Source organism: Chiloscyllium plagiosum, chromosome 32, assembly GCF_004010195.1.
Source record: "Chiloscyllium plagiosum isolate BGI_BamShark_2017 chromosome 32, ASM401019v2, whole genome shotgun sequence".
Lineage (NCBI taxonomy): Eukaryota > Metazoa > Chordata > Chondrichthyes > Orectolobiformes > Hemiscylliidae > Chiloscyllium > Chiloscyllium plagiosum.
This window is the reverse complement of record NC_057741.1, coordinates 44,502,929-44,515,701: the sequence shown is the minus strand read 5'-3', so window position 1 is coordinate 44,515,701 and position 12,773 is coordinate 44,502,929. Positions and strand designations below refer to the sequence as shown.

The window sequence follows — 12,773 nt, the reverse complement described above, 5'->3', positions numbered from 1 at the left end:
TTGTGTGTGTGTATTTGTATCAATACTTATTATAATATTAGCTAGGACTGAGTGTATGTAGTTGTTGGGTAAGGAATTCTAACTCCATACATATCTGATTTAATTTGTAGATGGCATTAAACACTTTGGTTACTGACCTTTTTTCCAAAGGCTCCAGTGTAAAAGCAGTTAATGAAGAGCCAGCTGAAACGGGATCGTCATTTAATCAAACAGTCAGGCCTTTTGTCTTCAGAGCATATAAAACTAGCCAACTTAGTGTGATATAGAGAAGAGTGGATTTATAGTAGACTGTTGGATTTAAGTGACAGGTAGATAAGGACAGGATGGGAAAGAAGTGGGTCTGTATGTTACTTTTGCCTTAACATTTACAGCCTCCAGGAATTGCTTCTTATTCTGCAGGAATAGAAGCTGGTTAATTGGTGAATGCTTGGAAGTGATTAAGGTGTATTCTGTTCCTAAAGTTCAAAATTGTATTGCAGTTGGGCGTAAGATCAATAAAATGTATTAAAAACATAACTAAATGTAAAGTTACAACAGTAGTTAAATAGTTCCTGAAAACACATTAACGATGGTGGGACAGGTGATGTTTCAGTTGCAGCATAGAGGGGGCTCCTGGTTGCCAGTTTTGGTCCAGAGCAAACATGCCTGAACTGCAGATAGTGATGTGTCAGCGAGGGGAGCAAGTTACCCAGATTCTTTGTACCAGGAAGCAGTCACACCTCTTCTGGTTGGGACGTCTGATAGGTCCAGGGATAGGACGATTTGACTGAGTGAGGCAGGTGAGGCGACCTGGAGGGCAGGAACATTGGCCTTTTCAATGTCCGTCAGGGATGAGGTTCTTTTACTTTGTCTGAATGAGAGTCAGGGCTACAGTGAAGTGAGCAAACTGACCCTGACTCCATGGGACAGGGAGCCATTCAAGAGGAGGAGACAGTAGGAGGAATGTAGTGGTAGTAGGAAACTGTGGTGAGGAGCATTGCCATTGTTTTCTGTGGTAAGGGCTGGGTGGGGGGTGGATCCAGCCATTCTGATCCATGTAGGTACCGTTGGTGGGATAAAGACAGAGGTTCTGCATTGCTTGTATGAGGAACAAATTCAGAAGTAGACCTCAAAGATCCTGCCTTGTTACCAGACGCACATGCAAATTGACATATGGCAAATCAGATTCGAGAGATCAATGTGTGATTCAAGGTCAGTGTGGGAGCAGTGGGTTCTCCTGCACCTTTACTGGTTAAAGTGGGATCTCTCCTGATGAGAGGGTCTCCACCTGAACCATGCTAAGGCCAGTGTTCTTTTACAACAGCAGAAGGGAGCATATTAAGCTGAATGTTGGGAGAAAGGAATCAGATTTGGGAACATGTGATTAATCAAAGAGCAGAATCTAGGCCAGTGAGAAAGTTATTAACATGGGAGGTCATAAACAGACCTTGACCGGAAGTACAAATCTAAGATTAAATCGACAAATGAGACTAGAATTTGTAAAGAGAATAAAAGGCTAAAACTGAATGCTCTGAATCAGAATGCACGTTGCATTCAAAATACAGCAGCTGAACTGAGAGTGCCGATAGACCTGAATCAATATGAAATGCAAATCGCATTGAATATGGAAACTTGGAGCAGGAGTAGACCATTGAGCCTGCTTTCTTAATGATCATGTCTGATTAACAAACTCAGCATCTTGTTCCTGCTTTCTCCCCATATCCTTTGATTCCTTTAGCTCCAAGTGCTATATCAAACCCTTGAAATCATACAGTGCTTTGGCCTCAAATTTTTGAAAATTTCACAGGCTCACTATTCTCTGGGTGAAGAAATTTATCCCCGTCTCTGTCCTAGATGATTTAGCTGATACCCTTGGACTGTGACACGTTGTGACGGACTCTGCTGTATTGTCAATATCCTTCCTGCAACTATACTGTCCAGCCCTGTTATAACTTTATTGTTTCTATGCAATAGCCTCCAATTTCTGAACTCCAGTGAATGTATGCCCAACCAATTCAACTTCTGCTTGTGCATCAGTCCTGCCTGGTAAATCTTTGCTGTATTCCCTCAAAAGCCAGAATATCCTTCCTCAGATATGGAGACTAAAACACAATATTCCATTAGGGCCCTGTATAATTGCAGCAAGACGTCCCTGCTCCTGCACTCAGTGTTTGTTGCCCATCCCGAATTGCCGGCTTGAACTGACTGGCTATAGGCCATTTCAGAAGGCAGTCAGGAGTCAACTACTTTGCTATGTCTCTGGAGTTACATGAGTCACGATCACCAGAGAAGTGATAGTAAATTGTTAGAACTGTGGGCTGATAAATGCCAGATTCTGATGGTCTTCATCGTGGAGTCTTTAAAAAATGTAGTGAGATAGTTGATGTATCAGTTTTAATTTTTCAAACCTCCCTTGATTCAGTAATAGTTTGATTATATTGGGAGACAGTGAATCTAACTCCTTTATTCAAAAAGGGAAGGAAACAGGTAAGCAGGAAATTAAAGACCAATTGGCTAAACATTTCTCACAGGAATTTGTGAAAAGGCAAAGATTTGGAAAATGGAGTATGAAGTGGGAAAATGTGAAATTGTCCATTTTGGCAGCAAGATTAGAAAAGAAGCATATTCTCGAAATGGTGAGAGTTTTCAGAGCTCCGGTGCAGAGGGATCGGAGTGTCCTCGTGCATGAATTTCAAAAGGTTAGTGTGCAGATAAAGCAAGTGATTAGGAAATAGAATAGAATTTTACTTGAGGCGATTTGATTAAAAGATGCAAAATTGTGAGGGGTCTTGACAGTGGATGTAAAGAGGATGTTTCCTCGTCTAAGAGAATCTATAACTCAGGGTCATTGTTTAAAAATGAGGTGGCACCCATTTCAAAAAGATGAGGTGAGTGTTTTCCTCGGTATCTGTGGAATTCTGCTGGAAACAGAGTGCCTAAATATTTTTAAGGAAGAGGTGGTGAAAGTTATTAGGGTTGGACAGGCAAGTGGGCTTGGAAGTTACAGACAGGCCAGCCTTCTGTTCTGATTGAAGGCTGTGTGGACTCAAGAGGCTGAATGACCTACTCCTGCTTTTATTTTTGTTTGTATGTAGCTTGATGCTGTCCAATTATAATTGTAACTGCTACCACAGGGAGAAAATTATTCTCCAGCAGCATGAGGTGGATGAAAGCGTGTACCTATATACCGTGCACAACAACAGTGTGGCTGTAGTGAGAGAGTTGGAAAGTTTGAGAAATGACGAGTCTGTGTGACTGTAACAAGAGAATGTGTATGTGAACCAGTAGGAGTCCACTGTTTTCTAAACAAATGTTAATTTGTCTCTTTTAGCTGCAGACCACCGATACATTGGATATTCTGGAACGTCTTATAGATTTAAATAATGGCGAGGGGCAGATCTTCACCATTGATGGTCCTCTCTGCTTGAAAAATGTGCAATCCATGTTTGGGTATGTGATTTCTGTGAGTGGTTGTTTGTGGTGACGTGTGTACAGAATCATCATTTTAATCATGATCTGGTGGCAACTTGCATGCTTCAGCTCCAGAATACAAGCTGATTTAAATCAAGAACATAAGACCTTGGAGCAAGAGTAGGCCATCTGACCCGTTGAGCCCACTCTGCCATTCAATAAGATCATGGCTGATCTTTTTGTGGATTCAGCTTCACTTACCCACCCTCTCACTGTATCCCTTATTTCCTTTATTGTTTAAAAAAAAATTGATCTTCACTTTAAAAACATTTCCTGAATTAGCATCAACTCCTTCACTGGGCAGGGAATTCCACAGATTTACAACCCTCTGAGTGAAGAAGTAACTTCTCAATTCAGTCTTAAATCTGCTCCCCTAATTTGGAGACTCAGTCTTGTCTTAGTTTCACCTGCCAGTGAAAATATCTTTTCTACGTCTATCTTATTTATTCCCTTCATAATTTTATATGTTTCTATAAGATCCCACCTCATTCTTCTAAATTCTAATGAATATAATCCCAGTCTACTCAGTCTCTTCTCAAAAGCCAATCCCCTCAACTCCGGAATCAACCTAGTAAACCTCCTCTGTATCTCCTCTAGTGCCGGTGCAAGCTTTCTCAAGTAAGGAGATCAAAACTGCATGCAGTACTCCAGGTATGGCCTCACCTGCACCCTGTACAGCTGCAGTATAGCTTCCCTGCTTTTAAACTGAATCCCTCTAACAAAGGAAGGCTAATGGAATTTTAGCTTTCAAATTACTCATTGTACCTGCAGGCTAACCCACTGTGATTCATGCACAATGACACCCAGGTCCCTCTGCATAGCAATATGTTGCAATTTTATACCATTCTCAATAGCCCTTTTTACTGTTATTGCTACCAAAATTAGTGACTTTACCATTTATTAACATTGTATTCCATCTGCCAGATCTTTGCCCATTCACTTAAAGTATCTATGTTCCTCTGCAAAGTTGCACAGTCCTCTGCACACTTCGCTCTGCCACTCATCTTAGTGTCATCTGCAAACTTTGACACACTACACGTGGTCCCCAACTCCAAATCATCTATGTAAATTGTGAATAATTGCAGTCCCAACACTGATCCCTGAGGCACACCACTTATTAATGATTATCAACCAGAAAAGCACTCATTTATCCCCACTCTTTTCTTCCTGTTAGTTAACCAATCCTCTATCCATGCTAATACTTTACCTGTAACGCCATGCATCTTTATCTTATGCAGCAGTCTGTTTGTGCGGCACCTTGTCGAAGGCCTTTTGGAAATGTAGATGCACTACGTCTACTGGGTCCTGTTGTCCACCATGCTCATAATGTCTTCATAGAATTCCTAAAAATAGTTAAGCATGATCTGCCCTTCATGCTGCATCTGTCCAACCAATTTCTATCTAGATACCTTGCTATTCCTTCCTTGATAATAGACTCGAGACCTTTCAAGTGTCATGTTTAAAATAGACTGCAGTGTGATAGAGGTTGGCATTTTCCCTGTCCATTGATTCTGATCCTCCTGCCCATTGTACTCCAGCAGGAAACCACTCTTGCTCTAATCTGAAAGTTCACATTCTGAAGGCTTAGACTTATTCTGTATATTTATCCTTTAAAAATATTCAGGACTGAACTGTTACAAGAAACAAATGATAAAAATAGTTTTTTTTCAGAATCGCTATTTTCATTCCCAGAAAACCACGTGGCGAAGGATTAACTGGAACTGGTGTTTACGTACTTGTATATTTATTTGTAGAATTACACATTACAAACGTATGTTTCATTAGTTTACTTGCAAAGTTTAATCTGTGTCTATTTAAAGGAGCTCAAGTGAATTTCTGCTGAAGGCTTACTGCCTACAAACAAGTAAGCACAATTATTATACAGTTACATTGTGCACATCAAACTTTGTTTCCAAAAAAAATTATTGAAACATTTCTGATAAAGTTCATCATGACCAATAATCTATAGGTTTCGTGCACAGAAGCCTAGCCACACAAATTTGTCTGATTCTTTACACAAGGACTTCCTGCTGCTTAGCAGAGAGGGAAATGAATCTAGACATTCACACTCTCGACCGAGCAAGAGAGGTCAAATCAGAGAGGGAACCAGTCCAGTCGCTGCTTCACCTTCAGAGTTTACTAGCTACAGATTGGGGTTTTCTAAGACCTACTACACAACCTTGGAGCCCAACTGTAAGGAACAACATTTTAATTATAAAGGTGGAAGTAGGAGAAATGTTAAATATCCAGATGGAGGTATCAAAGAGTATTAAATATCCAGACAGAGGTTGGGGAGCAGAATGTCATCAGTGTTCATCTTGGATCACAATGTTGTGACTTTTTTCCGTATTATAGCAAACTGATTGACCAGGCCTACTCTCCTTTCCATGCTGTGCTGAAATGTGGTCACCTGGTATCTGACATGCAAATGTTTCCGAGGCCAGAACCTGTCATCATTGATGAAGAACTGGAGCCTGTCCCAAAGACTATCAACACAGGTGAGTCTGCTCAGGTAGATCGACCTGTTTGATGGGCTGTCTCTACCTCTTAGTTGGCTTTTTATTCTTTATATGAATCTTCCTGTTCATCAATATCAATGCTGGTGGGGGAGAACCAGAGACTGCTTTTTTAAATCACTAATGTTAACGCCAGGATTCTGATGTTCAAACGTGGAATAAGCAAAGCGCAGTTTCCTTTATTCTGATTGACATGGTTAGCTTGCTGCCACTGAATGTGTTACTATAAATTGTTCCAGTTATATATACTGGGAATTGGGTTGGCTGTAGAGCTGAGAGAAGCTGAGTGGGCTGGACAGGAACAGTAGTTTTTTGGTTGGGTAACAGGGATGGAAAGGTATGGTGGTGGGATACTGGATCAACTTGTGTCTCCTGGCTACCACAAAAATCTGTGTGAGATTTCACAAGAAAGCAGAGAATTGGTTGGTGAGTATTGAGCAGGTATTTTGCCTCAGTCTTCACAGGCAAAGCTATAAATAACGTCCCAGAAACAACCATATATCAGAAGCTCCTCACCAATTCCATGTATCTTGCTTCCTGGGTGCCATTTCTCCAATTAATCTCCCCCTACACCTGATTCTGTGATTGAATTTTTCAGGCTGTTTTGGGGATATCAGGCTTAATGGGTGACTTTGTTATGCTCCTATGTACCTTGCATGCTCGTCTGGATACATCCCTGAGGTCCCCTAACCTCCAGGAATATGGACCAAGTGTTGGAAAATGGGATTAGTATGGAGGCTGGGTTATCATCTGGCATGGGCATGATGGGCAGAATGGTCTCCTTCTGAACTGTAAACCTTTCTAATTTTTGTAAACATTCTAAGTGTCTGAAGAGGAGGAAGATGTGGGGAGAAGCTTTGGGACTGACAGCACACGAATTGTTCCTTAGAAGGCCAACATGAACGTGATGGCCACCTTCTGGGCTGTAACAATTCTGCCATTCTGGGAGATGAAAGAGAGGGAGGAAAAGATGCTGAGAAAATTATTAAAACTAAAAACTGAGATCCTAGATACTGATGGACTTTACTCCAGGATCTTAAAAGTGGCTGCTGCGATAGGGGATGCATTGGTATGAATTTTTGATGGATTCGGGGGAAGTGTTCTATCAGAATGGGAACATAGTAAATAGATTCCTACAGTCAGTTCTGCTGTAATGCATGTTTCTTCAATGTGATTGAAGAATCTACACAGTCATTTGTAGAACGCAGACTTTCCTTACCTGTATTGGCTGTAACGCGATTCGGGCCCCATTAGTTTAAATGACACGGACATTGTGCGATTTTCTTAAGACGTGAGATCACACAATAGTGGAACTATCGAATTATATCAGAACCGACTGTATTCAAGAAAGGAGTGAGTCAAGAAAGCAGGAAAATATAGACTAATCCACTTAACATCTCTCATTGGGGAAAATGGTGCAATCTATTATTAAGGAGGCTATGGTGGAGGCTATTGTGTACCATCAGGCACAGTCAATATGGCTCATTATGACTAATTTATTAAAGCTCTTTGAGGATGTAACAAGCAAAGATAAATGGGAATTTTCAGATGTGGTGTCCTTTGGTTTCCAGAAGGCAGTATCACAGGGTTCATTTTCGGGACCTTGGCTATTTAGAATTGGTATCAGTGACTTGGTTGAAGCTTTAAAAAATATCATTAGCTGGAATATAATGTGGGAAAGTCCACTTTGGCAGGAAGAATAGAAAAGCAGGATATTATTAAATGGAGAGAAATTGCAGATTTGGATGTCCTGGTATAAGAGTAACAGTGAATTAATTTGCAGCTACAGCAAGTGATTAGGAAGCAAAGAGAAAGTTGTTGATCATTGCAAGTTGTTTAGAAGGTTCCCCATGGTAGGCTACTGCAGAAAATACGGAGATATGGGTTAGGTGGGCTTGGATCGGCGCAACATCGAGGGCCAAAGGGCCTGTACTGCGCTGTATTCTTCTATGTTCTATGTTCTAGAATATAAAAGTGAAGAGATTGTTGCTGCAGTTATACAGAGTATTGGTGAAACCAGAGTACAAGTAGTCTCATCTAACATTTCCCTGCTTAACATTATTTTTGTTTGAATGGAATTTATTCTTTGGTCCCTTCTGCTTTCATCTTGCAATGCCATCTTTGTTTTGGTGTCATTTGTGTGTGTTGTTGAATTCCATCACTCCCTTGCTCCCTTTTGTCCTGCCCCGGCTGGGCTCATGTCTGTCTCATGGCCTTGCTAGTTATCCCTGTCTCTCGTCCCCCAGGAATCTAGCTGTACCAAGGAGCCTCTGCCATTAAATAAAGTTTTGCCAATCCAACACTACTGCACAATATTACATTTTTCTTCTGTATTTTTAAATTTTAAAACTTATTTTAAAAGCTATTTCATTTACCAATGTAAGAGTTTAACCATTTAGAGGAGATGCTGATTTTTAACTTAGACAGCACATGTATAATATTTTAAATTTCTCTTCTCTGATAAGAGAGGTCCTTTGAAACCCAACTCCTTTTTAAACCTTGTTTCCTATGGGAATTAATGCTGCATTTAGTCTTTTAATTTAAAGTTGCAATTTTCAGGAATACAACCCCAGCTTTAAGGAGGACACTCTGTACAGTTTTGCTCTCTTTATTTGTGAAAGAAAAGTGTTGGAAGCTGTTCAGAGAGGATTCTCTTCACTGATACTCTTAATTAAAGAGTCTTCTATCATATGATAAAGGCTGGACCCGGTGGGACTGTATCCATTGGTGTTTAGAAGGTTGAGAACTGGGGAACACAGTTTAAAAATAATGGGTCTTCCATTTAATTTGAAGGTTAGAATGTTGTGTGTGTGAAATTCTCTTCCCCAAAGAATGGCGAAGAAGGTGTCTTTGAATATTTTTAAGAGACGGTAGATAGATCCTTTGACTAACAAGTGAGTCAGAGGTACCACAATCAAATCCAATATCAATGACTGAGCAGCTTGAGGGTCAATTGATCTACTTCCTGTTCATTCATGTGTTCACATTCAATCGACCAGCAGAGCATTGGAATGGCTGTGTTACTACACACGTGATGTAGAAGATGTAAACTCAATTTCTACTGTGGCTGATAAAAATTTGAACTTAATTGTTTTTTAAATCTGAAAAGTGTGAATAACTGTCCTTAAGGGAAGGCAGTCTGTTTTCACTTAGTCCAGAGTATACTTGACAACAATTTTCAAAAGATTATTATGTAAATATTTGGCAAGAGGAAATTCACTGGGCTATGACAAAAGAGCAGGGAGTGTGACTTACTGAATAGCTCTGTCCCAAGCTGCATTATGGACTGAATGATCTCCTCCTCTCTTGTACCGTGGGGAACCTTCAACCCCAAGAAGCAGTTTAACTCTGCCCAGTGTTGCATCATTAGGTAGACATTCTTCCAGCGTTCTTTCTAAGGAACACCTTGCCAGAATTTTTCCAGGAGAAGAAGAATGTCTTCCTGCATTTATTAGCAGTGGGAGAGGGTTTGCATGAGGTCACCCTCATTGTGTCACCCTTATTCTCAACATGGTCTAGATAGTTTCTCCTGAACTGTCAGATTCACAACAGTTAAAAATCACACAACACCAGATTATAGTCCAACAGGTTTAATTGGAAGCACACTAGTTTTCGGAGCGTTACTTCTTCATCAGGTGATAGTGGAGGGCTCAATCGTAACACACAGAATTTATAGCAAAAATTTACAGTGTGATGTAACTGAAATTATACATTGAAAAATTGATTGTTAAGTCTTTCATCTGTTAGTATACTGTGATAGTTTCACTTCTTTCATGTGTAAATCACAAAACCTTTTTTTAAAAGTTGCATTCTCAGGTTAGCTGTTAACAATGGGTGATAGCTAGACAATATGTTGAAGGTGTTAGCCCCCTGTGTTCTCTGTCTATGCCATGATGTTTAGATTGATTCTAATCTAAAAAGTGAGATAACGGAGTTTTACATGAATTCATGCAGTTTTTGAGCTCCGAGTTCTTCATGAATGCATGCAGTTTTTGAGCAAAGTACAATTTAACCCTGCAAGTACAAATTCACCCCACAAAATATGTGTGCATGTGGATCTTTGTCTGTGTGTGTGTGTGTCTGTCTGGGTTGGGGGTTGTGAGTGTGAGAAAGTGTATGTGTGTAGTGAGTGTAGAGTGTCTTAAGTCTGTGAAGGGGTGCATGTGGGATGTGTATGTCTATAAGGGTGTGTGTGGGTGTATGTGTGCATGTCTGTGTATATGCGTGTCCATGTATCAAAGAAGGTGTCAACTTGGATCCCACCGAGGACCGCTGCCCTGGGCTTGACATGTTTGCTCAAACAGTCAGGAAATATTTAAATGCCAGATTCATCAGCCGCACCCACAAGTTAGAGCAAAATATCACCCGTTCACAGCGCAATGTCATCCAGGCTCTCAAAACCAATCACAACATTGTCATCAAACCAGCAGATAAAGGAGGAGTCATTGTAATTCAGGATAGAACAGATTACTGTAAGGAAGTGTACCGACAACTGAACAACCAGGAACACTACAGGCAACTACCAGCTGATCCGACCAAAGAACACACCCGAGAATTAAACACACTGATCAGAACTTTAGATCCAATTCTTCAGAGTTCCCTACGCGCCCTCATCCCACGTGCTTCTCGTGTTGGCGACGTCTACTGCCTTCCAAAGGTACACAAAGTCAACACACTGGGACGTCCCATCGTGTGGGGCAATGGGACCCTATGTGAGAATCTCTCCAGCTATGTTGAAGGCATTTTGATGCCTATTGTACAAGGGATCCCCAGCTTCTGTCGCGACACTATGAATTTCTTACAGAAACTCAGCACCCATGGACCAGTCAAACCGGGAACATTCCTGATTGAGCAAACATGTCAAGCCCTCCGGTGGGGTCCAAGTTGACACCTTTGACACACACACACACGGACACACATATACACAGACGCGCCCACAGACACCCACACACACCCTTACAGACACAGACACTCCCACACTCCACATGCACCCCTTCACAGACTTAAGACACTCTACACTCATTACACACATACACTTTCTCACACTCACAACCCCCAACCCAGACAGACACAGACAAAGACCCACATGCACACATATATTATGTGGGGTGAATTTGTACTTTCAGGGTTACATTGTACTTTGCTCAAAAACTGCATGAATTTATGTAAAACTCCGTTATCTCACTTTTTAGATTAGAATCAATCTAAACATCATGGCATAGACAGAGAACACAGGGGGCCAACATCTTCAACATATTGTCTAGCTATCGCCCATTGTTAACAGCTAACCTGAGAATGCAACTTTTAAAAAAAGGTTTTGCGATTTGCACATGAAAGAAGTGAAACTATATGGTATACTAACAGATGAAAGACTTAACAATCAATTTTTCAATGTATAATTTCAGTTACATCACACTGTAAATTTTTGCTATAAATTCTGTGTGTTAGGATTGAGCCCTCCACTATCACCTGATGAAGGAGCGTCGCTCCAAAAGCAAGTGTGCTTCCAATTAAACCTGTTGGACTGTAACCTGGTGTTGTGAGATTTTTAACTTTGTACAGCCCAGTCCAACACTGGCATCTCCAAATCACAGATTCACAACAGGTAGGCTGACTATGTCCCCACTATGTTAATGTCTGTTGTCAAACTGGGGAACCTCATAGCAAAGTGCGGAGTGGATGAGCATTCTTGTGATCTGCTTCCTGTTGTAATTAAGAGGTTGCTGTACACCAAGCAGGGTGTCTTGCTTCGCTGTGAAATTGCTGGGGCTGTGTACATACCACTGGATGCAGAGAGCTGCATACCTTCTGAACAACCCAGCAATAGCTCCCGTTAACAATGTGTGTATGAGCTCAGGGTTAGCGATCTTTAAGCTCCAGGTTTAGGATGGAGTGGGGAGCTGATTATGTTTGTATTTTTCACTGGATGTTTCTTTCCATTCTCAGAGCTGGATATAGTGGGATTTATAAAAATCGCTGATATTGCCAGTCCACCCGTACTTTCTCGTCATTTGGTTTTACCCATAGCCCTGACTAAAGGTGGGTGCTTGGTCTTTTTTCCTTCTGTTACTTGGCATTTGAAAGTGTTAGCTACACAGACCTGACCTGTCAGTGAACTTTGGGAGGAGTTGTCACTGTGAAGCACGGTTTCCATTACTCCAACTAGAATCCATTCGAATTGTCAGCTAGGCTTCGTGGTATCCTCTTGCCACTGAATCAGAAGGTTCTGGGTTAAGTCTGACTTCAAAGACTTGAGCACAAAGTCCAGTCTGACACTGTAGGGTATTACTGAGGAATGCTGCCATTTTTGATATTAGGTATTTGCCTTTCCGCGTGACCATAAAAGATTTATCTGCACTTCGGAAAAGAGCAGGAAAATCTGGTGTGCTGGCCAATATTTAACCTTCAGTCAGCATATCTAAAACAGATTAGCTCATCATAGAGGTCATAGAGATTTACAGCCTGGAAATAGACCCTTCGGTCCAACCTGTCCAAGCCGACCAGATATCCCAACCCAATTAGTCCCACCTGCCGGCCCATATCCCTCCAAACCCTTCCTATTCATATACCCATCCAAATGCCTCTTAAATGTTGCAATTGTACCAGCCTCATTCTCTGGAAACTCATTCCATACACATACCACCCTCTGAGTGAAAAAACTGCCCCTTAGGTCTCTCTTATATCTTTCCCCTCTCACCCTAAACCTATATCCTCTAGTTCTGGACTCCCCCACCCCAGGGAAAAGACTTAGTCTATTTATCCTATCCATGCCCCTCATAATTTTGTAAACCTCTATAAGGTCAGCCC

At 41.2% G+C, this 12,773-nt stretch overlaps 1 protein-coding gene across 2 annotated transcripts in view; it reads left to right on the top strand.

Moving 5' to 3' along the window:
- The window catches only part of ints14 (integrator complex subunit 14), a 29,683-nt gene that overhangs the window by 9,590 nt on the left and 7,320 nt on the right, over positions 1–12,773 (top strand). For both annotated transcript variants that reach the window (XM_043674599.1, XM_043674598.1), the window contains exons 5-7: positions 3,311–3,429; positions 5,806–5,948; positions 11,913–12,005. In XM_043674599.1, the coding sequence (XP_043530534.1) occupies positions 3,311–3,429; positions 5,806–5,948; positions 11,913–12,005 (355 nt within the window). The remainder of the gene's footprint in view (positions 1–3,310; positions 3,430–5,805; positions 5,949–11,912; positions 12,006–12,773) is intronic.